The sequence below is a fragment of the Malaclemys terrapin genome, chromosome 13, assembly GCF_027887155.1.
Source record: "Malaclemys terrapin pileata isolate rMalTer1 chromosome 13, rMalTer1.hap1, whole genome shotgun sequence".
NCBI lineage: Eukaryota > Metazoa > Chordata > Testudines > Emydidae > Malaclemys > Malaclemys terrapin.
In genome coordinates, this window is record NC_071517.1 from 15,558,205 (window position 1) to 15,584,180 (window position 25,976).

At 47.3% G+C, this 25,976-nt stretch overlaps 2 protein-coding genes across 6 annotated transcripts in view; both read right to left on the minus strand.

The window, feature by feature from the left end:
- FBF1 (Fas binding factor 1) overlaps nucleotides 1-15,727 on the minus strand; it is a 35,017-nt gene extending 19,290 nt beyond the window's left edge. The window contains exons 1-14 of one of the 4 annotated variants that reach the window (XM_054048394.1): nucleotides 15,662-15,727; nucleotides 13,781-13,900; nucleotides 13,311-13,338; nucleotides 12,397-12,438; nucleotides 11,945-12,035; nucleotides 10,930-10,990; nucleotides 9,902-9,952; nucleotides 8,724-8,868; nucleotides 7,399-7,482; nucleotides 5,600-5,692; nucleotides 4,673-4,826; nucleotides 3,464-3,597; nucleotides 1,487-1,589; nucleotides 907-1,356 (exon numbers count right to left, since the gene is read on the minus strand). In XM_054048394.1, coding sequence (XP_053904369.1) covers nucleotides 907-1,356; nucleotides 1,487-1,589; nucleotides 3,464-3,597; nucleotides 4,673-4,826; nucleotides 5,600-5,692; nucleotides 7,399-7,482; nucleotides 8,724-8,868; nucleotides 9,902-9,952; nucleotides 10,930-10,990; nucleotides 11,945-12,035; nucleotides 12,397-12,438; nucleotides 13,311-13,338; nucleotides 13,781-13,783 — 1,439 coding nt within the window. In that variant the 5' untranslated portion in view covers nucleotides 13,784-13,900; nucleotides 15,662-15,727. The other 3 variants (XM_054048392.1, XM_054048393.1, XM_054048395.1) reach the window with 3 other exon arrangements.
- A 4,887-nt stretch (nucleotides 15,728-20,614) lies between these two features.
- ACOX1 (acyl-CoA oxidase 1) overlaps nucleotides 20,615-25,976 on the minus strand; it is a 33,661-nt gene continuing 28,299 nt past the window's right edge. For both annotated transcript variants that reach the window (XM_054048358.1, XM_054048359.1), the window contains exons 11-14: nucleotides 25,065-25,170; nucleotides 24,810-24,953; nucleotides 23,707-23,913; nucleotides 20,615-22,924 (exon numbers count right to left, since the gene is read on the minus strand). In XM_054048358.1, the coding sequence (XP_053904333.1) occupies nucleotides 22,874-22,924; nucleotides 23,707-23,913; nucleotides 24,810-24,953; nucleotides 25,065-25,170 (508 nt within the window). In that variant the 3' untranslated portion in view covers nucleotides 20,615-22,873. The remainder of the gene's footprint in view (nucleotides 22,925-23,706; nucleotides 23,914-24,809; nucleotides 24,954-25,064; nucleotides 25,171-25,976) is intronic.

Consider the following 25,976-nt stretch of genomic DNA (forward strand, 5'->3'; position numbering starts at 1 on the left):
ATCAGACTGTTCCGGCTGTCAGCCACGGGCACCGGGGCTCTGACTGTCAGTGCCCAACACTGACAGCCGGAGCAAGCGCTCCTGGTGAGGACACGCACCACCGACAGAAGGAGCTAGTGTGGACATACAAAAACGATTTAATTACTGCGGTGGCTCTGCGTCGACGTCGATTAAATCAACTTAATTTTGCAGTGTAGACTTGTCCTTAATTGCAAAGACTGAAGGAGCAAATGCACACAACAGTAAACTGTGACTATACACTACCAAGATACTTCACTTTGGTCCGACAGGCTCTTCCTAATTATAGCCATCAATCCTGCTTTGGGCAGCACAAGCCGTAGCCAATTTGTTCTCAGCCGTAACTCTACGTTCACGAAGATTTTACCTGGGAATTTCCTTAGTTTTCTTATAATTTTTTCATGCTTGTTGTTAATCTTATTATTTATATTACCGTAGCGACTACACTCATATAAGTGAAAAAGGGTGGAGGGACTTTGCTTGTAAGTTACAAGCAAAGGCCAAGAGTTATTGAATCAGAAAAAGGCAGAAGAGAAAACAGAACTGGTTTGAATTTTTGGTGGTTTCTGGACCATTGACCCAGGCTTCCCGGAGTAAATCACTGTAGCCTTTACACAGTTACAATGGCAGCCTGCGTAATGTCCCTTGCAGCTGCAATGAAAGGCAGCACGGTCTGGACTCTGCATTGACCTGGAAACTAGGAAGTCCTACGCTCTTATCCCACTTCTATTTCTGTAGGCAAAAATAGTCACATTTGGGTGCCTAAAGTTAGGCCCTTAAAAATGGCCTGATTTCTAGAGGTGCTGAACCCTAGCGATCCCCAGTGAAGCCAGTGGGAGCTGCAGGAGCTCTACACCTCTGAAAAGCAGCCCACTGGCATGTCTTTACCTGGTAACAGTAATGGTGTCCACCTCGTCGTCCTGTCTCAGGAAGCCTGAGGGCCCAGACCTTTTCTCCTTGACCTTCCCCTGCAACTGGGATTTTTTTCGAGACAAGGTGTCATTCAGCCAGCTATCCTCCTCCTCCTCCTCCTCAAGTGGTCTGGGTTTAGCTGCTGCTTCCTCTGCAGCTGACTTTGTCCCAGGAAGGAGCTGTCTGGCTGGGCTGGACTGCTTGGTGGCTGAGAAGCTGGATGGCGTGTTCAAAGGGGCTGCCGCGGGACTACCTTTGGCGGCGTCCTTGGCTGGAGATGGAGGGTCCAAATCGATAAAGTCCTCATCTTTCAAGCCCAGCCAGTCAGCGCCAGTCTTACTGCCTCGCATGGGGCTCGTGGTGGATGGCGTGGTTGGTTTGGACCTTTGGTCCATTTTCAGTTCATTGATATTCTCTGCTGAAAACCTGCAACGGGAGCGAGAGACAGCCACACAAAGCTGAGAGTGTTAGGACTTCGGCAGCTCCCTGCTGGGAGGCAGCATGGCCCAGTGATTAGTGTGGCAGACACAGGCAAGCATCATCTATAAACACATACCTGACAGATTGTCGTCTTGACTGCAGGCCCTCGGGTGTGGAGGCCACAGTGGGCTGGTAGGCCCCGAAGGTGAAATCCTCATTGCCCCAAATGGTTTCCTTATCTGTTTAGAGAAGTGGACACTAAAGTCAGTCCCCAGGAGGCAAGCAGGCTGCAACACCACACACTCACATGCTCTCGCTTTTGTCTGTTGTTTGGGAGTTTCACTGTAATTCTCTTAGGCCCTGCCTACACTAGAAAAGTTGGCTGGTATAGCTATACTGGTATTGCTATGCTGGCAAACCAGTACAGAACATACCCCATGCCCACACCCTACTGCAACTATCTCTGTACAAGGTATGTCCTATAAAGTATCATTTGAAGGCTCATAATTTGCTGGTCAATACTGTCTTGATAAAATATGCGTGGCAACATTGTATGTGAAGTTATCAGATTTCCCTGTAAGCTTAAAGATTAACAGATTTATTTGGGCATAAGCTTTCGTGGGTAAAAACCTCACTTCTTCAGATGCAACAAAGTGAGGTTTTTACCCACGAAAGCTTATGCCCAAATAAATCTGTTAGTCTTTAAGGTGCCACCAGACTCCTTGTTGTTTTTGTAGATACAGACTAATATGGCTACCCCCTGATACTTGACATCCTGTAAGCTGTTATTAACACATGTTCCAACTGAGGTTAGCAAACAGGTTTGTCTCAAACAAAGGAATGAGTGCTCTGCTTAATTTGCATTTAAGCAATAAATAGAGTCATCAAGCAGGAAGAAAGACAAAGGGAGTTCAAACAGGTCGGGAAAACCAGCAGGAAATATCCTTACATATAGACACTCTGTCTCCTGAATCTCAGCAGGAAATGTTTTCCAAAAGGGGGATTGACACTATAAAAAGGAGGAATAAGCGCCCAAGGTACCCTCTCCTCTCTGTTCTTCGATTCACCGCACAAGAAGGGACAAAGTAAGCAGCCATTAAACGGAGGAAGAGGTCCTGGCCTACTAAGTTTGGCCTGTAAGACTATTGAGCGCATGTGGCGAGAAAAACTTTGCTTTGAATTTAACACAGGTTGTTCGGTTAGGCACTAGTTGCGTTTTATCTTTACTTTTCATGTAACCATTTCTGGCTTCTATGCCTCATTACTTTATTCACTGAAAATCTCTTTGTAGTTAATACATTTGTTTTACTGTTTTATCTAATCCAGTGTGTTTAAATAGAAGTGTCTGAAGAACAAGGGGGAGGGATAGCTCAGTGGTTTGAGCATTGGCCTGCTAAACCCAGGGTTGTGAGTTCAATCCTTGAGGGGGCCACTTAGGGATCTGGGGCAAAATCAGTACTTGGTCCTGCTAGTGAAGGCAGGGGGCTGGACTCAATGACCTTTCAAGGTCCCTTCCAGTTCTAGGAGATAGGATATCTCCATTAAAAAAAACTATTTGAAATAAGCTGGCATATCATCATATTAAAGGACTTAACACACATGTATTGTCCAGGAGCGTGCTGGGCAGTACGGGACATACATTTCTAGGGAAAAATCAAAGACTGGGAGTGAGTTGGGGTCACCCTGTACTATACCCCAGGCTGGTATGAGCCCACGTGTGGCTGTTCGGCTGCAGCTCACAGACAGACGCAGCGGGGAGTAACCTACATGCCAGCGGCTGTTTGGGAGCACCCCAGACTGGAGGCGACAGCAGCAAAGCAATGTGAAGGGCACGCCAGGTAAGAGAGCAGGGGTGACACAGGTATTCATTAGTGTTGATTATACCTTGGTAGGTCACACCCTCCCAGTGTGAATGGAGACATACAGTCACGAAAGTGCTTTTGCTGATATAGCTTATACTGGTTCCCCGAGCAAAATACGCTATGCCAGCAAAAGCACTTTCATGCTGCTATAACTGTGTCTACACTCGGGCTATTACCAGTATAGCAACGTCGCAAAAAAACTGCCACCCTTCACAGTGTTGCTAAACCAGCAGGTTTCTGGTCTTACTCACCAGGTTGCTGTTGGTATTTTGTATCCAGTTTGAACTCCTTGCGTTCTCCTGTGATCGGTCGCTCCAGGAGTTTGGCTGCGGTCCCACTTCCCAACAACTCCTCCAGCTTGGAGCGGGCAGGGCGGGGCTCTTCCCTGCCGGAGAGCAAAAAGAGTTACAAGTGGCTAGGCAGGGGTGGAAATCATTGAAGCACTGTCTGTCTCCCTCAAACGAGGCTGCGCTCAGGAACTGACGTGGTAGCGGCTGGCATAACCTTCTAGCATGTCTCTCTCAGTCTGAGCTGCTTCTGGTTCGTTTTTTTTTTTTTTTTAATATCTATATATCTATGAAATTAAATTTTTAGCCCTTCTAGTTGCAAGGAAATATTTCCAATGCTGACCCACTGCAGGACAGCCTGAATGAGTCTGCAGCCAGCTAGCCTGAAACAATAGCTCTGAAGGGTGAGATTTGCCCTTGTTCATCTCAACAGGGTGTTACTTAGACTGGAAGTTCTTTGGGGAAGGCACTGTCCTTTTGTGCTGTGTTTGTACAGCGCCTGACACAATGGGGTCCTGGGCCACCATGAGTGAGGTTCCTAGATGCGACTGCAATACAAATAATTAATAATCACAATCGTTTAAATGGGAACAAAGTTAACTATTTCATCGTTGCTCATTTCAGTCGATAATCCCACAGTAGAGCTGGATATGTGATCAGAACTTCAGTACCATGCCCCTCCTTCTCCCTTCCCCCTGTGTCCATGGCTTCATTCCTGTCTGCACGACAAGCACTACAACGGCACAGCTGTAGTGCTGCAATGAAGCTGTTGTAGCAGACGCTTCCTACATTGAGGGAAGGGGTTTTCCATCAATGTAGCTAATCCAGCTCTCGGAGAGGCAGTAGCTAGGTCTTTTGCTGGGCTAGCCGGGCCTACAGTAGGGGTTGGGTCAATCTAATATGGTGCTCGGGGGCAGAATTTTTCATAGCCCTGAGAGACGTCGCTAGGTTGATCTAATTTTTAAGTGCAGACCCGGCCTTCGAACCACTCCAGCGATACAGAATAGTCATAGCAGTGACTCGGCGTAGGTGATTCATGCCCACGTAGCTCTGGGGTAACAAAGTACTTGTGATATTCTTCTGCTTTTTTTCAATCCCAGGCACTTAATGACTGAAACCCAGTGTGACTAGTTCATGAGTCACTCTGTACTTGATTTCCTGGCAACTCCTTACTCTTCTCCTTTCCTCTCTTGCTTCAGCTCTCCCCTCGGACTCTCGCCAAACCCCAGCGCGTCCATCAGGTCATCCCCATCATCTTCAAATGTCAGCTCCTCCCTCCTCCGCACGGGAGCAACAGCGTGGCCAGGAGCCGAGGAGAGAGACATCCCTGTTAAACGGAAGGAAGATCTTTCTTAGCAGAGACTGCTGGGTTTACAGCACTAGTTGAAATCACGCACGACGCTCGTCCCATTGTTGGGATCTTTGACGCCGTCGCCCGTAAATGGTTCTTTTGCAGCCAAAGAACAAATCACTGGGAAGCGACAGAGCATTAGTGCGCTGCTTTGCTGCACACTCTCTCGCTCTTTTGTAAAATGCATCTTTGGATGAATTTGGTGACCATTAACAAGGAGACGTTATTTAGCACTTGCCAGCCCTGGGGATGTTACAGGCTCTCAATCCTGCTTTGTAGGATTCCTGCTATCACAGTCTGCCCCCAGCCCTACCAACGCATCTCAGACCTATGGCAGCCCCGGCTATTCCAGACTTTACTTCCACACTCCCAGCACCTCCCGCTATACTAGTCCTGGATGTTCCCCTCTTTCCCAGCCGCTCTACCACCAGAACCCGAGCTTGACCCGCAGTGCCCTCACTATCCCAATCCTGGGCCACCCCAGAGATACCAAATATGCGTTGATTAAAAATCCATTGGGGTGAGACTAAAGCTAGGATTTGAACCCCAGTCCACAGAGGTGAAAGGTCAGTTCATTAATCTACTGTCCCACTTGTTGATAGTGAGAATGTCCGATACCCAGGGAGTCCCCGTAAAATGGACACGTCGATGATTTAAAAGGTGGGAAAAGCAGGGTGTTCATGCTACTGAAGCAAATTACGGAGCACCCCAAACTAGTTCTGCGGACTAATTCTAGCACGACTCCATACCTTTGGCTGGGCCAGTATGTCTTTCAGGGCTGCTTTTGGTGCCTGTTGGAGGTAACTTCTTAGCAGCATCGTCCTCCTCATCCGATAAAAGCCCTGCCAAAGGATTGTCTAAATCTAGCAATCAGCCCATGGGAATAAAAGGGGAAAAAACAACTGGCATTTGGAAACTGTCTTCTTGGAGCTGGACTATCTGCAAAGAGCTAAATATCAAGACCACCATCTATAACTGGGGATTCTGCACGAGCCAGATCTTGCTCCTGTTGGGAGTCACTTGCAAAATTCAATGGGTCCTTGTGTTTGTATTAGCGCTTGGGAGCGAACTCCTCCTAGGGGTACCTGGAGTTGCAGGTTAAGCTATATTGTCATTGGGAAAGACAGTTTAGCCTATTTTTGCCATAAAGTCTTGGATCTCTCTTATGACTTCAATGTCGGTGTCATGTGAATTTGGACAGTCTCAAAATGCCTATTCCTTGGATGGCAGCTTCCACTGGTGATAAAACACAGCTGTGAATTCAGATTCTGCAAGGAACCCGGTACACCTGAATCTCTCTGGATTTGGGTGACCTCCAGTATCTCAAGAGTTCTATGTATGTTCATGATTTTCTACCCTATTGTCTTCCCTTAAGGGATAATTTATGGGGCTGAAATCACTTGAGATCAGGCCCTCTCTTTGCACTTGCCCTGTCCAGGTATGGAAATGCCACGAGGCCAGTTCTCACATTATCTTAGCCCCATAGGTAGCTGTCCACTGGGCTTTGGATCAGGCCAATAAAGTCACTGGGATTCTTTCCACTGATTTCAGTAGGCCCTAGAACAGGTAGCATAGACTCCTGGTTAAAGCATAGGACTGGAAAAATAAGGAGACATGGATTCTATTTCCAGGTGCTGCGCCTCAGTTTCACCATCTATAAAGCTGGTATAATACCTACCTAGCTCACAGGGGTGGGGGGCATTTAAACTATTAATGCTGGTCAAGCACTATACTTCTACAAAACGTTCTATACAAAGATCTCAGTGTGTTACATAGATCATCATTTCAAAAGACATGTGACAATATAACCCTAAATACAGTGCTCCCAGGAATCCCATCCAAAGACCAGAGCTCACCCACACACCCCACTATAGGATAGTTTTTAAGCCAGGTTCCCTGTTCTCTTACGTGGTTGATTTTTAGACTCATCCTCGTCATCTGTTGAGTAAAGAGAAATGGGAGAGAGAAGATGCAAGGCAGAGTAATGAACTGAAGTCATATTCACACCCCCACACTCCTTTATCTGTATGGCATGGTTTTCTTGTGTTACCATGACAAGCTGCTGTAGAGTTTTTCCTATCTTATGTTCCCCTCATATACATTTGGCAGTGAGATTTACGTGAATTTAGTGCTGGAGAGTGGTGCCTAGAGAACTTGTATGAGATTCTCACATTGCCCCATGACCCCAGTTTGCCTCAACTCCGACCTGTAGAGGGCACTGTTGGGCATGAGAAGGTACTCGGTGTTCATGGCCCATGTAGTCCTTGGCCTCTCTACCAATCCTAGTGATGATTTGTGTGCTATGGACACATTAGGAACCGCAGTAGGAGATCAGCAACTCATTTCCCACAGGTCACCCTCGTGGTACTTTGAGCTGGAGGAGGTTTAAACTGGTGACCTAGAGGAGAAAGACTCTGTCTGTGCCCTGTTACCCATTGACTCTTGCAGCAAACTTATCCTTAAAGGAGATGAAGATCTACTAGTTTCCCAGGAAATTAAAGGCGAGAGTCAGGCTGCGAGAGCACAACTGTACCCGCCCAAATCCTACCTTCAAAGGAAAACTTCTTGTACTGCCGCTGGGGGCTGGTGGGAGTGGAGAGGGGTTTCTTTTCAATTCCAGTGGCAGACTCTCCTACAAAAACCATCAGACAGGGGGGTTTGCAGACAGACAGGCAGAGCCTCTTCACTGTCCATGCTCCCCCCCCACGTATGGAAATAAGCTATTCAGAGTAAATACAGGGTTAACATTTCCAGCTAGGAGCTTATTTTACTCTCTGCAGTAACCTGACCACGCATACAACAAGATACAATTCCCCCGAGGGATTCAAGGGCTGGAATATCTTTGGTGCGAGGGCTCCTCATGCAAACCATCTCCCCTCTGGTAATGTTCTGATCCTGATCCTTAGTTTGTAGATGGATCCTTTATAACCAGTGAGGCCAAAAACCTGGCCGCCAACTTGGGTAACGTTCTGCTGTGGGTCTGAATGCTGCAGCTCCGGTTCCTCTCTCACTAGAATCTGTGCCTCCAACTGTCTTCTACAGTAGGTTGCAGCCATACTGCTCAAAAAGGACCCATGTCAAGTCCCCCTTGAACACGATCTGTTTGGGAGCAGCCCCACCCTAAGAGGCTGGATATCAGTGTTCATGGAGCTTTATTATAAGTGTTTCCAGGCACAGCTAATGCATGCAGGCAGGTCGTATGCCACCTAGAGTGCTACAATGTGGTCCAGAGCCACACTCATCTTTAACGCAGGTGTGCAGTGCCACACAGTCTACAGGTCTCAGCGAGTCATGTTCCGTCTCCGTCTGGGCAGCCTGTCTGATTGGATCCAGGCAGAGATCACTGGGACCTGTAGATTCCTGGGGCAGCACCTGTGTCTGAAGAGGATGACAGCTATAGTCTGCTTCATGTTATCAGAATAAGGTGCAACCCACAGACTCTGGAAAAGTAGCCTGTGTGGCCCTTGGTTGGGCAAAGTCTGGGTGCCCCTAGGTTTATCACTGCATGTAAGTGAGCAGCAAGGGCTGGTTCTAAGTAGGGAACAGTCACTATTTTATTATAATATTGTAGTGCCGAGCAGCCCCAGACATGACCCAGGACTCCATTGTGCTAGGCGCTGTACAAATGCACACAAAACTCTGGTGTTTTTAATGTTCATAAATGCAAGCCACTGAACATATTTTTAGGCCGTGGTTCAGGTGTAAAACAGATCAAATCCAGCTTTGGTCATGGGACAGTCCCTGTCCCGGAGGATATTCTAGAATCAAATATTCAAAGCCCCAGAGGGCAACAGCTTCATTCAAAGCCCTTCCGCAATCAGCCAGGCCGGATATAAAGGAAGTGCTAGCAGAGAGTCAGCTCATCGCACTCACCTTTCTCAGCAGTCGTTAGCTTCCCTGAAGTTTTTGCCAGATCACCTGTGGATTCAAGTTTCTCGGAACCCTTTGCCATTGTCCTCCCAGCCCCAGAACTAGACTTCTTTATGCCTAGGAGATCAGCTTCCATGTCATCCATCTCCTGGGAATAAAAAGAACATACATGGGAGCATGAAGAACTGAGCTGATGCCCTGGTCCTCAGGCAGTAGAGCATGTGGAGACCGCCTTGTTTTGACATGATATTCTTGAACAAGTGAATATGGACATTTAAACTAAAACTGGGCTGCAGGATGTGCCGCCTTTCTTATCTGCTGGCCAGGGATCATGTTCTCAGGGCCCTGCTGTCTGCTCTGGAAGGATTTATCCACAGGGTGGCCAGTGGACCTTCATCCCAAACCTGGTTCCCAGTCCAGCTCTAGTCCAAATCACTCCCCAGAGAAGCAAGGGCAGCAGATCTGCCCAGCCTGCATTCTTCACCTTGGGTGGCCACAGGGTGTGGCAAAGACTGTGCCACAAAAAGCACATGGCAACGCCAGCAAATGTACAAGCCTCCCTATTTTTCAATACTCACCAGTGGGGAGGTTTTTAACTGGATGTGGCTGGGAAATATTTAAGGAGGAAAAATAAACCGAGGCCTGATGCTGCGAGCCTTCTGCATACACATAAAGTTCATTGCCAGGTCTCAAAGCGCTGATCTAAAGAGGTCCCAGAAACCAAGGACACAACATGGGTCTCTATGAAGAAAAGCTCTTGGAGGAAGAGGTTACAATTAAACACTGATTAAGAGAAACAGGGCTGCAGACCAAGGGCATGTCTATACAGCAACGAGAGGTGTGGCTGCAACATAGACAGATACACCCACGCTAGCTTTGACCTAGCTAGATCGAGTAAGAACAGCAGTGAAGAGGGGACACAGGTGGCAACAGGGACTGTACAAGCCTGCCTGGGTTCCTGTGTACGTACTCGAGCCATTAGCCCGCCTTGCCGCGGCTTCACTGCTATCATTATTCGAGCTAGCTAGATTAAAGGTAGCCTGGGTACGTCTACATGTGCTGCAGTCACCCCCTGACTGCAGTATAGACATACCCCAAGAGGAAGAAGTCAGAGGTTAGTTCTAGCATGTCACAGCCACGGTCAGTGCAGTTCGAAGACTAGTGATGTTTTATTCACTTACCTTCAGGGTCTCCAGCAAAACTTGTGGGTCTACATCTGAGAGGTCGGATTCCTGAGTGCAAAGTCAGGAGAGATGAGATCACACTAACACGCATGTAGCACCAGAGGAGGCTCAAGAAAGCCCAATGCACATAAAAGGCATGTTTTTATTTTGCTTAAGTATTTTCACTTGCCTTGGCACATTCTGCATTCGTTGTTAAATGCCATCTATTCTATATCTAGTCCAAAGTGGAAATGAGCCAGTAAGTAAATCAGACAGGCTGTCCTGTCTGCGTTTAAAATAAAGCACCAGGGACTCGGACTGACCAGGTTACAGTGGAGGTAGCGTGTCTACAGCAGTTACACAAGGAGCTTAGGAGTCACGACTTCTGGGTTCTGTTCCTGACTCTACCACTGATTCACTGTGATCCTGGGAAAGTCACTTCAACTCTCTGCACCTCAGCTTTCCTCATGTTTAATACAGGGGTAATAAGACACACCCAACTCTCAGGAGCACTATAAGGCCTATTTCAGTCCTGTTTGTAAAGTGCTTTGAGATCCTTTCATTATGTGTCTTCTGAGGCTTGGGAATTTTTCAGTTCCTTAGGAGAACATGGGTGTTTGGGAAACCCTTGAGCCAAGGAACTTTGTTTCCTTGCTGAAATCTGACTGTGATTGGTGGAAGTGACACTACACCAGGAAGAAAACCTGGATTTTTGCTTTGCTTATCACCAAACAGTGCTTTGTGATACTTTGTCTGATGGGCATTAACTGTATTCCAATGTAAGTCATCCACCAGGGCTCAGCACCAACTAGGATGTTTGCTTCTCATTCTCCCACCATCCATCCCCATTTTACAACAACTAGAGGGACATCCAAATAAGATCTGCAGTCAATGGGACTCCTAGAATTAAATGAATCCTTATGGGAACTCGGCGGACTTCAGTGACATTACAGCAGGGCTGAATTTGGTTCTGTGTGTTCATTAGGAACCTCCCCTCACTCAAACTCTCTCTCCTCCTTACCAGCCCCCCCCAGGCCTTAGTTCACCTCTGCTCCTGCACCTTCCTCCGCAGCCATCTTGCTGAAGACACCATCCTCCAAAATGGACCTGCAACACATGCAGGAGGATTAGGAACCGCCCTGCTACTTGCAGCACACAATCCCAAGAAAGGAGGCCAGGCAGGAGGTTACTGCAGAAGCAGGGCCGGCTCCAGGGTTTTGGCCGCCCCAAGCAGCCAAAAAAAAAAAAAAAAGCCGCGATCGCAATCTGCGGCGGCAATTCGGCGGAAGGTCCTTCACTCCCAGCGGGAGTGAGGGACCGTCCGCCAAATTGCCGCCGAATCGCTGGACCTGCCGCCCCTCTCCGGAGTGGTCGCCCCAAGCACCTGCTTGCCAAGTTGGTGCCTGGAGCTGGCCCTGTGCAGAAGCCATCTGGAGTCTGAAGGAGGGACATGTCTCACTCACAGGGAGAGAAGACTGGGAGATGTCCCTGCAGGGCAGGAGTTATTCTGATCTTTACAAGAGGAGCGTAGGTGGAGTTATGCTAGTGCTAGGATGCTATTTCTTCAGACAGAGCTAAATGCTGCCCTCAGCGTCACCTGCATAACCTTATTAAATGGGGTCCTATTATTTCAGTAGGCTGGTGCAGCTGAGGGAAGAATACACCCATCAGACGGATGGAGATTTGAGAGCCAGTGGGATCTGGGCACCAAACTCCTAGTTGTGCCTTTGAAAAAATCTCCCCCTAAAGCAACAACTGTAAAGTCCCAAAATAAATGACTAGTAGCAAGAAGTGAAACACAGGACATGGATGAGGAGCTCATGGGGTGCAGGGACACCAGCAAGCAGTGTGGTTTGGGCATTGGCCTGTTGAACCCAGGGTTGTGAGTTTAATCCTTGAGGGGGCCATTTAGGGATCTGGGGCAAAAATCTCTCTGGGGATTGGTCCTGCTTTGAGCAGGGGTTTGGACAAGATGACCTCCTGGGGTCCCTTCCAATCCTGGCATTCTATAAGTCTCCCTCTTTGATCTCTTATTTAATAGCGTGATTCAGACGTACTCACTTTTTGCTGGCTTTGGAGACGATGTCCCTGGTTCTCCTTCCACTGCCCCCAGGGTGCTGGGAAGGCTTGTTGGATTTAATGGGGGTTTCGTCTAGAAACAAATCATGGAGAATATGGAACTTGCTCCAGACCTTTGCTCCAAAAGCTGCATATCAAGTACCACCTTCACTACTAACCCCCCTCCCACACTGATGTCAGCTGAGGAGCCAAGGACTGAATGGACTGCATGGAAATTAAACCCCCCTTTTACCGAGAGGGGGTCCCTAGAGGACAGGGTAGATGCACCGTGGCAGGAGAAGTTTGTGCTTCCACAGCCAGTGCTGTAGCTGCTCTATGAAGAAATAGAAGGCTTCATTCTCCAAGGCTGCCAAGCCAGCACGTCTCACCAGCTCTACATCCACATGGGGGGGGGGAAAAAAGCACCTTTTCAATGTCAGTGAAAGAGCATTTACCATCGTCTCCCAGGAGGTCACTGAGCATGTCCTGGATGGAACCTAGAATGAAACAGAGCAAGGCCATCCCATGAGGGGAGCTGGGCAACACATGGAATAAAAGCAGTTTTTCAGACATTCAGAGAGCACTTGGTCTAATCGAAAGCCTCCAATCTCAAGCACATATGCATCATCAGCATAAGGTCTGGGGTTCCTCCTGGTCAGCCTAAAGATGATGGATGAAATCCTGGCCCGACTGAAGTTGACGGCAAAACTTCCACTGACTTCAGTGGGGCCAAGTTTCCAGCCCATATCTTGTGAACATAAGAAAGTGTGGCCCAGATGGGGCTCTCGATAGAGAAGTTTGCCCTCACCTGGCCAAAGTAGGGGATTTCTTTATTTATTAGATTTGCAAGATGCCCACCCCCCATCACTCAGTCGCTGGGCACATGTAGAGATTAAAGTAATCTAATGAGGCTCTCGTTCTAATACGTGAAGGACTTCTAAGCCACAAAGGCTTAGAAAGCCAGAAGCTGTTCTGTACTGTGGCAGCGTATAATGGAGGGAGACAGCCTCTGTCATATCAACAGGGAATTGAGGCTGATGGGGGGAAGAACAAGTTGAGGTTGATCAAGGTATAGTCTCCACTGGATCTGCATAATTCCCCATGGGAGGGAAACATGCCCCTATGTGCAAGGTTGCCTGATTTAAGAGGCAGCTGAATTCCACCGCTGATTCAGCAATGCCTTAACACAAGCAATACTAACACTTCGCATGTTCATATCTTGGAGACAAGGAACCTGAAGCCAGTAGCCAGGATTCCCCCTTGTACCTGTGGGGGTGTCAGTGACCCCTCAGCGTTGGTGTACCTTTACCCCACCTCTTCTCAAACAGCCCAAAGGGTAGCGTAGTGAGAAACACACACGTGTACATACCTTTTAAACCTTTCTTGGGTTTTGCAGCCTAACAGAAAAAGAAAAGTTCCCTTGTTACAAGAATAAAAGCACTGAAAGCAAGACTTGTCGTCTAACTTGGACTTTTCATGCAAGCTGTTAACTCTCTGCATCACAGAACTGCCATTCAGATAATTCATGGGCCAGATTCATCCCACATCTGACATGTCACGATCACCACAGTGAACTCTGGGTCATCCATCTAGGAAGTCAGACTCCTCCACGCAACCCCAAGCAACACTAGAAATCCTCCTCAATGGAGTCTGCACCAGGTAATGAACAAAGATTACTATAGGAGACTGCAACCAGCATAGTTCCTTCTGAGCAAACGGGATTTGCCATCAAAACCTGCCAGCACACCTGAGCCAGTGCATGTCACAGAAATGAAATCAAAGTGATTCTGTTCTAGAGGACATGAGACTGCTATCCAATAGTGTTTACTTTATCCTTACCATCTCATGGCTTCCAACAGTTCTCCCTCACTGGTGATTCAGCTTATACAGCCCTTCAGTCTTCACCTTCACATACTGTAGAATCCTTTAGTACAGCGCTCATATATACCTGATCCTCACCTAGGGAAAGGGAGAGTTAAAACTTCCTGATTCACCTTCATGTTCAACAGGAGCTTTGTGAAATGGAATTCCTTTTGCAGTCGAGACGTCAAGTTTTCGACCTCTCTGCTTTCTCAGACTCACTCATTAGAATAAAGTGATTTCCTTAGGAAAACCATAAAATGCTTCAAAGCCATTAACAAGTTAATTAAGCCTTGAAATACTCCTGTGTGATGGGTAAATGTGATTATTCCTGTTTCATACATGTACATTTAGGCACAGAGAGTGTGTCAGTGATTTGCCTGTCTGCTTATCTTTCGGGATTGCTTGTCAAATACGCACCAAACTAATATTCGGGGGCTAAGTAAATCAAGTCAAATGGCAAACCAGGGGCAGGGCTGGGAATATAATCCACATCGTCTGCGGTGCCCAAAACCCCAGAGTATCCTTCCTCTCACACTAAATTAAGCATTTTTTTGATTGCCTATAAAGTAGACATACCCAAACTTCACTCAGCTGTGAGTCCCATGGGCACCTTGCCAGGATCGGGAAGGTCACATTCAATTTGTATAAAATGGAGCAGATTATAATCATCCTTGATTTGATTTAAAGAGGTAGAGCACACAGAAACGCCAGATCCCACCATGCAATGCTGCTTCTTGATCTGATCAGTCTAGTAATACACAGATGTGGACTGAAAAGACTGCAGGTCCCAGCACGTAATGCTCCTCGAGCCAAGCAGCCCTTTAACACACAGAATACAGCCTGCAGCAACAGCAGGCCCTGCTCAGCTCCATCTTGCTTCAAGTAACCCTGAAGTAGGGATGTGGGCTTCAAGTTCCCAAGCGCAACATGCATCTACTGCTTGGATCAAGATGGAGCACTGCATGTTGGGACCTGATATGTCCACATACAGCTTGGCTCAGGGTGGGCCTTGGACTTGGTCTTGTCTGTGACCTGTGTCCTCTTTAGTAAACACAGGCCCTGCAGACAGCATTTAGATCACACTTCATTCAAATCATTATCGCTGCCATCCTGATTGGAGGCAAGTGCCTCCTACAGGAGTTAAAACCCACTGTCCACTTGCCAGTGGCAAGTAGCAACTTTCTCTCACGAATGGAGGAATCTGGTTTAGTAGCTTGTGCAAACTTTCAGGAGCGTTTCTAGCCGCCAGATCAGCGATCTCTTCCTGAGTCTGCAGACAGACAGTTCCATTGCCCCAGTTACTGCTCAGGGCCGTCCATGTTCCAGTCGCCTCCATTTCCACCCGGGCTTTTCAGAACCCCCTGGGCAGCAATGAAGCTGGGATCATTGGCATGGGGGTCACTCACTCTGCTGCTCCTGGGGAAAGCTCTGAGCAGCAGCAGAGGAAGAGGCGCTGGGGGATGGAGAGGGAAGAGCAGCAGGTGGGAGGAGAGGAACAGGGAAAAGCCCTTTCCAGCAGCAGGAAGGGCTGGTTGGTTTCAAGGGGCTCAGACACCGACCGACTAGCAGGGGCTGGTACAGAAAGTGACGCCCCCAAGCAGCTGAGCTGATGGCGTTAGAGCGCCCCCAGCCCTGCCCCTGGCTAGCAGGGGGTCTCTGCCCCGCTTCCCTGCACCCCCGCGGCTCAGGCTCCATGGCCGGGCACCAGCCCGCCCCGATAACGCCCGAAGCGCGGCGGGGGAGCACCCTGGTTACCATAGCGCCCAGCCTCCAGCCCCAGAGAACACCCCCCACCCCCGGGCGGGCAGACCGCCACCCCCCGCACCTGGAGACAGGCAACAACACTCCAGCTCTCACCCTCTGGCCGCAGGGATCCTGCCCGGGACACCGGGAGCCGAGATCCCAAGCGACTCCGGGAGTTGTAGTTCCTTGGCCAGTTTCTTTCTTGGAGAGCCGGCTCTGGAGCAGGAAAGGAACTACATCTCCCAGCATTCCCTTGGTGGCTATCAACAGGAAAGGGAGGGGGAGGGAGTGGAGAAGCTGCCGGGGCTGATGAGACCCCAGTCCCGGTGAGCTGCTGCTGCCCAGCCTCCGAAATCATCCAGGCTGCACCTTCTGCGCGAATACGTGCTAGCTGAGAGGTGCATGGGAATTGGGGGTCCCTGCTGCAGGGGGTGGGCCTCTCAGGTACTTAAAGCCATGGCCTGGAAGAGAGAAGCACCTAACTGCAGAGTCTCCGGCTGCCTAGGGCCAGCAATGAGTATTGGGAGGCCCTAGTGCTGCAAGGTTCAAGCATGCTCAGGCTGGGAATTGCCCCCGCTCCTAGGGCTAGTAACTAGGGTTGTCAACTTTCTAATCGCACAAAACCGAACACGCTAGCCCTGGCCTCGCCCTGTCCCCGAGGCCCCACACCCCACTCACTACATTCCCCCTTCCTCCCTCCCTCCCTCATTTTCATGGGCTGGGGAAGGGGGTTGGGGTGCAGGCTCTGGGCAAGGGGTACAGGCTCTAGGGTGGAACTGGGGATAAGGGGTTCAGGGTGTGGGAGGGGACTCTGGGCTGGGGGAGTGGGATGCGGGGGGGTGGGGGTTGAGAGCTCCGTCGGGGGTTGTAGGCTCTGGGGTGGGGCCAGGGATGAGGGGTTTGGGATGCGGGAAGGGGTTTTTGGGGGGTGAGCTCAGGACAGGGGCTCAGGTTGGAGTGTGGGCTTATCTCGGGCAGCTCCCATGCAGCAGGGCTAAGGCAGGATCCCTGCCTGTCCTGGCACTACACTGCACCCCGGACGCAGGCAGTAGGTCTGGCTCCTAGGCAAGAGGCTCTATGCACTGCTCTTGCCTGCAGGCACTGCCCCCGCCCCAGCTCCCCTTGGCTGCAGTTCCGGGCCAATGGGAGTGCGGAGCCAGTGCTTGGGGTGGAGGCAGCACCTGGAGCCCCATGGCCCCCCCTGTCTAGGAACCAGACCTGCTGGCCACTTCCGGGGTGCAGCATGGTGCCAGAACAGTTAGGGACTAGCCTGCCTTAGACCCGCAGCACCATCGACCAGACTTTTAATGGCCTGGTCGGCAGTGCTGACCGGAGCCGCCAGGGTCCCTTTTTGACTGGGCATTCCGGTCAAAAACCAGACACCTGACAACCCTACTAGTAGTTGTAGGTGTCTAAGTAATTGGCCCCATGGCTGCAGCCAGAGAAGCTACAGCTCCATGACTGCCAGGGGCCTTTAAGCTGGGAGCAGCCAAAGAAACTGGAGTTAACCTCAAGGAACAGAGGTCACCAGTGGGAAAGGAATGTCAAGGGGAGCAGGGAAAGAGGAAGCAGGTCAGGCTTGCAGGGGGAGAATATGACCAGGTGGCTGGGGAGCACCTCCAACGTAGAAGGGAAAGAAGCATGGGGAGTGGTGGTGGTGGTGACCAGGTAGTGGAATAGCATGTAGTTGGGAGCAGAGTGAGAAAGAAGGCTGCAGGTTCCCAGGGGCTAAGTGCTCACTGACCCAGGGTTGGGGAAATGGTATTTGCAAGTGGCTTGGTCAAATGGCAGGACAGGCCCAAATGGGAGAGGGATGTGTCAGAACTTATCAGGTATCTGCTGGCTGGGGAAGTTTATTGAGTTGAGGCAAGGACCACATACAGTCACTAGTGAAATAGGGTGGTACTGGAGATATAGCTACAGAACTTATGAACGAGGAAGGAGATAAAACTATGGGGAGCTTTCCCTGATCACTATGAAAGTTCTGCTCACTGCGGACACTGGTAAACCCACATAGGTACTGCTCAGTGAGAGAAACTAGGGCCTGAGGAATGAGCTCACTCAGCAGCAGTTGCTAGGGAGAAAGTATATTAATTGAACATAGCCACAGTGGGTCAGATCCATGGTCCACCTAGGCCAATATCCTGTCTCAGATGGTGGCCAGTGTCAGATGCTCCTGAGGGAATGAATAGAACATGGCAATTTAAGTGATCCATCCCTTGTTGGCCTGTCCCAGCTTCTGCAGCATGGGGCTGCATCCCTGATCATCTTGGCTAATAGTCATTGATGGTCAGGGATCCTATCCTCCACCAACTTATCTAATTCTTTGTTTAACCCAATTAGACTTTTAGCCTTCACAACATCCCCTGGCATGGAGTTCCACAGATTGACTGTGCATTGTGAGAAGTACTTCCTTTTGTTTTAAATTTGCTATTACTTTCATCTGGTGGTACCGTGTTCTGTGAAGGGGGCAGATAACTAACACTTCCCTATTCATTTTCTCTACTCCATTCATGATTTTTATAGACCTTTTTTGTATTTCCCCACCTCCCTCATCTCTTTTTCAAGCTGAACAATCCTAGTATTTTTCCATCTCTCCTCATAGAGAAGCCTTTCCATGCCCCTAATATTTTCATTGCCCTTCTCTGCAACTTTTCAAATTTTAATACATCTTTTGTGAGACAAGGTGACCAGAACTGCAAGCAGTATTCAAGGGGCGGGCGTACCATGGATTTATATGGTGATACCATAATTTCTGTTATCTTTGTCCTAATGGTTCCTAACATTCTGTTATCTGATCAATGTGCAATGGTGGTCACAAAAGCTGTTTTCAGGGAACCATCCATGATGACTCCAAGATCTTTTTCTTGAGTGGTAATGGCTAATTTAGACCTCATCATTTTGTTTGAACAGTTAGGGTTTTTTTCCAATGTGCATTACTTTGCACTTTACAACATTAATTTCATCTGCCATTTTGTTGCCCAGTCACCCAGTTTTGTGAAATCTCTATTGGAACTCTGCAGCCAATTTTGGACATAACTATCTTGAGGTATAAGGGATTACTGGGAAGTGTCTTCTTAAAGTTATCCCATAGAATGCCTCGCACCGTGAATATAACCGGTGCAGAGTGGTTATGGAAGTGTAAGCAAGGCCTTTATTTGAGTACAGGAGCAGGACCCTTTGAAGTAGGGTGGCAGCAAAATCAGTACTGCCCATCTACTGTATCGACAGCTTAGACTGAACCAGCGCTGACTGGAGCAGTTAGACTTGCCCAGCCCTTGTGAACCAATACAAACACTTGTGTAGTGAATATGAGGCTTTACCAACTTGCCAGGTATTTGAAGCAGCCCTACATGAGCCAAAGCTCTGAAGCGTATATTGGTCGTAAGATACGTCCTGTGTACTCACTGCTTTAGCAAATATAGCAGAGGAACAACTTGAACTGAGCATGGCAGATGGGGGAAAATCATTACCAAGAAACCATAGAAAACAAATTGCAAAGGAATGTTTCTTGTAAACAGTGCAACATTGAATGTAAATATTGCACTGTTTACAAGACATTTCTTAAACAATCACTCCAATAGAAATTTCATACTAGACAGGTTGAGAGTACCTGAGCAAATCTAAGGGGCAAGAAATATAGTTTGCCAAAAGTAGTTCAAGTCATCTATCTCTGCACCAAACTTGATTGAAACTTCTGGAAGCAGCATTTTAACAAGCATGACAGAGCTCACATGAACACAGGATTACCTTCAAAACTAGCATTGAACAGAAATTAAAAGATAGCTAATGTCTTTCCTATCTAGTCCCACTCCTTAGACAAGTATAGAATTATTCCCTTCACTATGTTTTTCTAATCCTTTTCCAGTCATTTAAAATGTCTGGAGAGAGAGTGGTGCAGGTGCCTTCCTTGGAAGATTTTCAGTCTTTGCCGAGAAGCATCCCCTAATTAAAATTCCAAAATCTCAGAGATCTTGTGTTCAATGAAACCCAATTCAGTAGCCTATACATTGCATGATTATGAGAAACATATATTTTGACAAGCAATGCAATTATTTGACTTAGCACTTGCCTACATTTAAAATACTACACTGGCACAGCTGCGTTGCTGTAGTGCTTCCGCATAGATGCCACCTTAGGGGTTCTTCCATCAGCCTCAGTAAATCCACCTCCATGAAAGATGGTAGCAACATTGACAGTAGAATTCTTCTGTCAACCTAGTGCTATCCACACAGGGACTGATGTCGGCTTAACAGCTCTGCTCAGGGGTGCAGATTATTCACACCCCTGATCAACATAATTAAACAGATCTAATTTTCTAGTGTAGACCAGGCCCTAGCAGTCACTTGCTTAAGCTAAACAGGTACTATTACACTTCAGGAAACAATTGATTTAATTTTGTTGTGCGAAAGCGATGAGTTAACATGGTAGAGCACCATGACAAGCTATAAATTGACATGCTTCAGCCATTATCAATATTACAATTTATCATTTCTGCCAAGTGGTAACATTTAGTTTTTAAGAGGATTAACTAGCAATCAGTTCAGAAAAGATTGGGTGAATCATTAAAATTGTTGTAGCTCATTAGAAATAAACAAAGCAGACACCATTTGCTAACAATTATGATAGTTTTGCCCTATTTTTTTTTTAGGGGGTGATATTCGAGTTGGCAGTTATTTTTTAAAAAGGCTTCTGCTCAATAAAGAAGTTTCTAGCTACCTTTACTCTATCATTAGTACTATGCTATATTGTGTTTACTGTTCTAGAGTGCTCTGAGAATCAAAGTAGAAGGTAACATTAAAAATAAATTAATTAACAAATTGATCTGACAGACAGTTTTGGGAAGTTTAGTAATATAGTTGGGCTGAAAGATAAAGTCATCCGATTTTTTACACTACTGATTGGTAGCAGCTCTAGAACCTGTCACCACCAAAAAAAGCCCAGTTTGGCTCCAATCTTATCAGTTTAATAGACGATTCTACTCCATCCAATGTGTTAGAAGAATCAATGCAGACACATGCACAAGAGTTAGAAAATGAAAGAATTTGCAACTGTTTTGTTTGAAAATGAGTTTCTGTAGTTTATTAAGTCTGTACATATATTCTGCTAGTGATGTTCTTTATCAATCTTTAACCCTTCCCCTGCGGATTCTCCAATGCCCCTTGTCAACAGTGTTCCACTGAATTAAGTGGAAGGCAAGGACACACTTCTTATACTGAACAGCACAGAAGATCCATTTGACCTGAAAGGTTCAGCAGCAAAAAGTTTTGATTTAAAAAAAAAATTATGTATGTCAGTCCAGGTTTAATACACTGAGCTACCCTTTCTAGTTGAAGAGATTAGTGCAAAAATGCCTCTGTGGAAATGTTGTGAAAGTCTCTAGCTTTGGACAACAGGGTGCCAAAACACTTAGAGACCCAGCTTCTCCAGAGGTTTAGTCTCATCTCTGGACCACAGGATTACGGCTTATCCTGAAGGGAGCTCTTTAAACTTAAAGTTGCTGCTCTTCACTTGTTTTGGAAAAAGGATTTCTGGAAGAGGACAAACTTAAACCGTTTTCTGGTTTTCGGGATTATGATTTCACAGAGGATTGGTTAAAAGCTAAATCTTTAATCTGTTAATACAGAAAGCAATTGTGTAAGTCTCAATTCAGTACTAACAGGGACATTTTTAAACATTTCAGAGAAATCTCATTGGAAGTTAATGGGGAAAAGACGGCAGATGTTCCACAAGGACACCAGTTCTCAAACTATGGGGCGTGCTTCCCAAGGGAGGCGCAGGAATGCGTCAAGGGTTTTGGTTTTTTAAAAGAGCTCTGGCTGTTAGCTCCGAGTGACTGGGGCTCAGCACACACAAGAGGCAGGGATAAAGGGGGCAGCTGGAGCCTCACCACGTGGGCTCGGGCTTTCCTTCCCCCATTTGCTCAATCCCTCACCTAGAGGTGGCAGAGCTCTGGCTGTCAGCCCTGGAGTGGAAGCAGTAGCACAGAAGGAAGACGGGTGGTAATGGGGCGTTGCGACCCTTATTTCAATGCTGCTGCTGGCACGGCGTTGCCTTCAGAGCTGGGTGCCCAGCCAGCAGCCGCTGCTCTGCCTTCAGAGCTGGGTGGTGGTATATACACTGGGGCATAAACGACTACTGACACAAAGAAGGAGGGGCCTGATCAAAGAAGTCTGAGAACCATTGCACTAGGAGAGACTGTTGAGAGTTTCCATGCAACACATGTTTGGACACAGTACATCACAGAGCAAGACCAATGGGGCTAAAAGACCCCAAACCAACCAACTTTTGCTATCAAATACTGGCAAGCACTAGTTGCACAATTGGTCAGGTTTGCAATTTCCCACCAGCAAATGTGGCTTTTGACAGCATACTTATATATTAGTATTTGTAAAGTGTTTTGCAGATGTGAAGTACTATGGAAACGCTAAAGATTAAAAAGATGGCAGAACTCCCATTAACTTGCTCCTGGCTGAAATGTGCCTTGGTGGGGGAAGAGGAGGACAGAATAGTGTCACTGTTTTCTCTCCAAAGCTGCCATTAGTTGAGAGCCTCAAAGAGGGGAGGGTGCCAGTGATGGACATGGGGGTGTTTGCGGGTGGAAGAAAGGATGGAATGGAATACCAGGGAGAAAGCTCACTGGATGATTTGATTGAGGTTGAGCTCCAGAGGGGAAAAAGGGGATATAATTCCAAAGTGCATCTGGAAGGTCCTGATGCAGGGAAGGAGGTTCAGTGCTGGGCCCAGAGAGACAGGAGTAATTAACTGGGAGAGAGATGGATTAAAATGGAGAATATCACAGAGCTTTGATTAAAACCCAACTCCCTGCGTAAACCCTTGGATCCTGACCAGTTCACGTTGGCGTCACTGTGCACAGAAGGTGCAGGATGATTCAGTCAGCAGCTGTGTGGGTATATTGGGGTGCACCATGGTGGCAGAAGGGTGTTGCTGAGTTAAAAGTGTGGTTTTTAACAAGCCGTAGCTGTTCGTCAGCAGCTATTGCCTGAATGCAGTTAACTACTTAGTAGTAAAATTCTGCTATGCTTTCCAGATGAGTGACCTCTGCAGTTAGCAGCTTCACAAATGGAAGGCTTGCATGAATCTGTACAACTTTCCCTAATGCTTAAAAGGATCATTTCTCAAGGATTATAATTGCACTTTAAAAAAGCAAATCCACTTCTTATGAAATCTCTCTAATTTCCCCCACCCTACCCTGTCAATATATAAAAATGGAAAGAGAGGCTACAAATTATTTACTGTCCTACAGTTATTGGGATTTCAAAGATTTGATTCAGGTGCCTGAAGGAAAGCAATGACATCCAGTTTTCACAGCTTGGCTTGCATTGGCTTCAGATGTTTGTGGAAAGACTCATGAACCTGTAGGGGGAGAACAAAGGGAAATTAGATCAAAATAATTTCTTGTTATGTTTTTATTTTTAAACACATACCCTGCAGGATCAAAAGTGGGTGTATCTATACAAATAGAAAACCAGTGAAACAGCCACTTCTGCACTATGCGAGTAGCAGTCAAAAGAGGGAAATCTGGCCAGAACACTGGAACAAACTGCCTCCCCCAGCTATTCCGCACAAGAAGCTCCATGGAATCTTTAATGTCTATGGAGAGTGGATAAGTCTGTTTAAAAAAATATTAAATCCCCACAGGAAACTGCATGCTCCCAGTTGACCTTGAGAGAACAAAGGGCTGATTGACCCTGTTGGGATTCCTCTTGTACACACTGCTAGGTCTGGCTTAGTCTCAGGTTCGAGATACCTAATCTACTATGGACCTAAACAAGGCAAGTGGAAAGCGACAATATATTGGCAGGGTACTGTATTCTATCCTGTTTTCCGAGATGGAGAACTGTCCATGGCTCATTACCATATAGGTCTCTGGTTTTTGACTACAGCAGCTACAAACGGATTCAGAAATGCAGCAGGTATTCTCAAAAACCCAGAGGGCAACTGTCAGTTTCTTTCCTCATTAAAAATAGTCACACTTTGCAATGGTTTTTTTTTTTTTTGTTTTGTTTTTTTTTTTTTTTTTTTTGGCAGAATCTTCCAGCAGGGCTTTTGTAGCTGCAGTTGCTTTGGGCTGAATCATCTGGCTCCATGACAAGTAGAGTAGGAACTAGGAGGGAGAAATAAGGGTTCCTCCTTACCTCGGTTTTGTTTAGTGGGGATTTCTTTGCCCATTCAAACATATTCTCGTAGATGTTGCCATCATACCGGCCAAGCACAGATCCAAGGTGATTATCATGAAAATCAAAGGCATCAACTAGTGCTACAGCATTGGGACGGATTGCAGTCAGAAGCTCCTTCACACGCTGGTACACCTGAGTAACCTGTGCATCCGTCAAAATGCCCGCCTGGGAAAAAAGCCAAGAGACTTATCAGAACATAATCTAATTACACGCACAAACTCTCATGGCTCTGTGAAAGACTAGACTGCAGGTCAACTCTGCCCTACAGGGAAGGCCAGTGTGTCAAAATATTAGCGCTAGTAAAATGCTAAGTAATTGCATTGATCTTCTAGACAGGAGGAAGAAGACCATCCCTTCAGCCTATTTCCTCTTAGTGAGGGGACTCCAAAGAATGAAAGTGCCTATATTTTAACCCCCCAAATCAGAAGTTCTCTTAGCACTTGCATTATATTAAATCCTTCCTGTTTTCATAACTCTGTTTGGTAAATGGAAGAGGCGTCAATGAGAGACCATACTTATGTCAGCATGAACTTACAAAACCCCACTGTTTGTACAAGTATGCACCAGCACCATTGGAGTTAAGAGATAAAGAGAAGTAGCTTGGATCAGACCACTTGGATACTCTGACAGGAGACTGATCAAGGTGAAAGGTTTTGAAGACCAAGCCCTTTTCTTCTGTGCTTATTTACAAATGGGTACTGCCCACGCTGGGGTGTGTATACAATTACTGGCATCATCACATGTGCATGATATCCATCTCTTATTATCTCCCTATTGATACTACGCAACCTACCAGCAACTGACCCGAAAACAAGAAGCCAGTCTAAAGAGATGAATCGTCGACCATATCCTAATGGCCATCCAACTCTGCCTTTGAAGGGCTGCCCGAGGAAGCTAATTCCAGAGCCCCCTCTGAAATAGCTCTGCCTTATGCCAGGTTTAACCCTGGAGCTCACAAGCCTGAACACTCCAGGTAATTGCAGTTGTCTTCCATTTCACGGTAACTTCAGACCAGGGCACTGTGGCCCTTGAGATCTGGGATACTAAACTGTGATACTGACCTGCAGGAAATCCCCTGTGTGCTTACTGATTCCATAGAGCGCATACAGGAGACACAGACTGTTCATCACAGCATGGACAGCTGCATCATTAATTTCTGAGAGCTGTGTTGTGAAAAGCTTCACCACCACATAGTGACAGTGTGCCTGCAAAAGTGGTATATAAAAACAGTAGGGAATTCAAGGTCAGAAGCAGAAGACATAAGAATGTAGAGTTGAGATGCTTCCAAAATATGCTTATTTAGTGACATTACTGACCTCAGATGCTCGCACCAGGTCAACAGAGGTTCGGTTCCAGGCATCCTCCTGGCTCTTCCTGCGGTTCAGCTCAGCTTTCAAGTTCTTTGCTGCCGCTTCAACAAGCCTGTTTCACACAAGGTGTGTGGGGAGGGTGGGTGAAGAGAGAAACAGAGTTTGCAAAGTGGCCTCATACCAACAATACAGTGGAGTCACATCTTACACGGGGGTTAGGTTCTAAGGTCAGCACGTAAGAGGAAAATCGCATATAGTGAAAATTACCATAAAGTACAGTACACAGTACAATGTATATACAGTATACACTGTACACACTAGAACAGGGGTCCTCAACCTACGGCACGCGTGCCAAAGGTGGCACACAAGCCGATTTTTTTTTAATGGTAGGCTGCGTGTCCCGGCTGCCGCAGACCCCGCTGCCAGCCTGGGGTTCCGTTCACTCAGCCGGCAGCAGGCTGAGCGGGGCCAGCGGCCGGGACCCCGGCTGGCAGGAGCCGGCGGATGGAACCCCAGACCAGCAGTCTGGGATACCAGCCGCCGGCCCCGCTCAACCCACACTATTTAAATTCTTATTTTTCTCTGGCCAAGCGCGTATAGTTGAATTCGTGCAAGTTAAATGCGCTTATGATGCAACGCTTCTGTACCAACTATAGAAAATTCACAGAAACTGGCTTATGTCTTGCTGATGCATTATGCACTAAGGAGCTCAATTCTCACCCCATCCCAACATTTTCTGTTCCAGAACCCGCATGTTTACTGGTGCAACTAGGATGGCGTGGCTACATCAGAGTAGTATTAGGACAGCTTTAAGGAAACAGGATAAAAATAAACCTAATTTTAATAAGATGGAAATACTCAAGCAGCCTCATGTCCCCATTTAGTACCTGTGCTATTTCTTTTCCCTCTCCCCAGGTG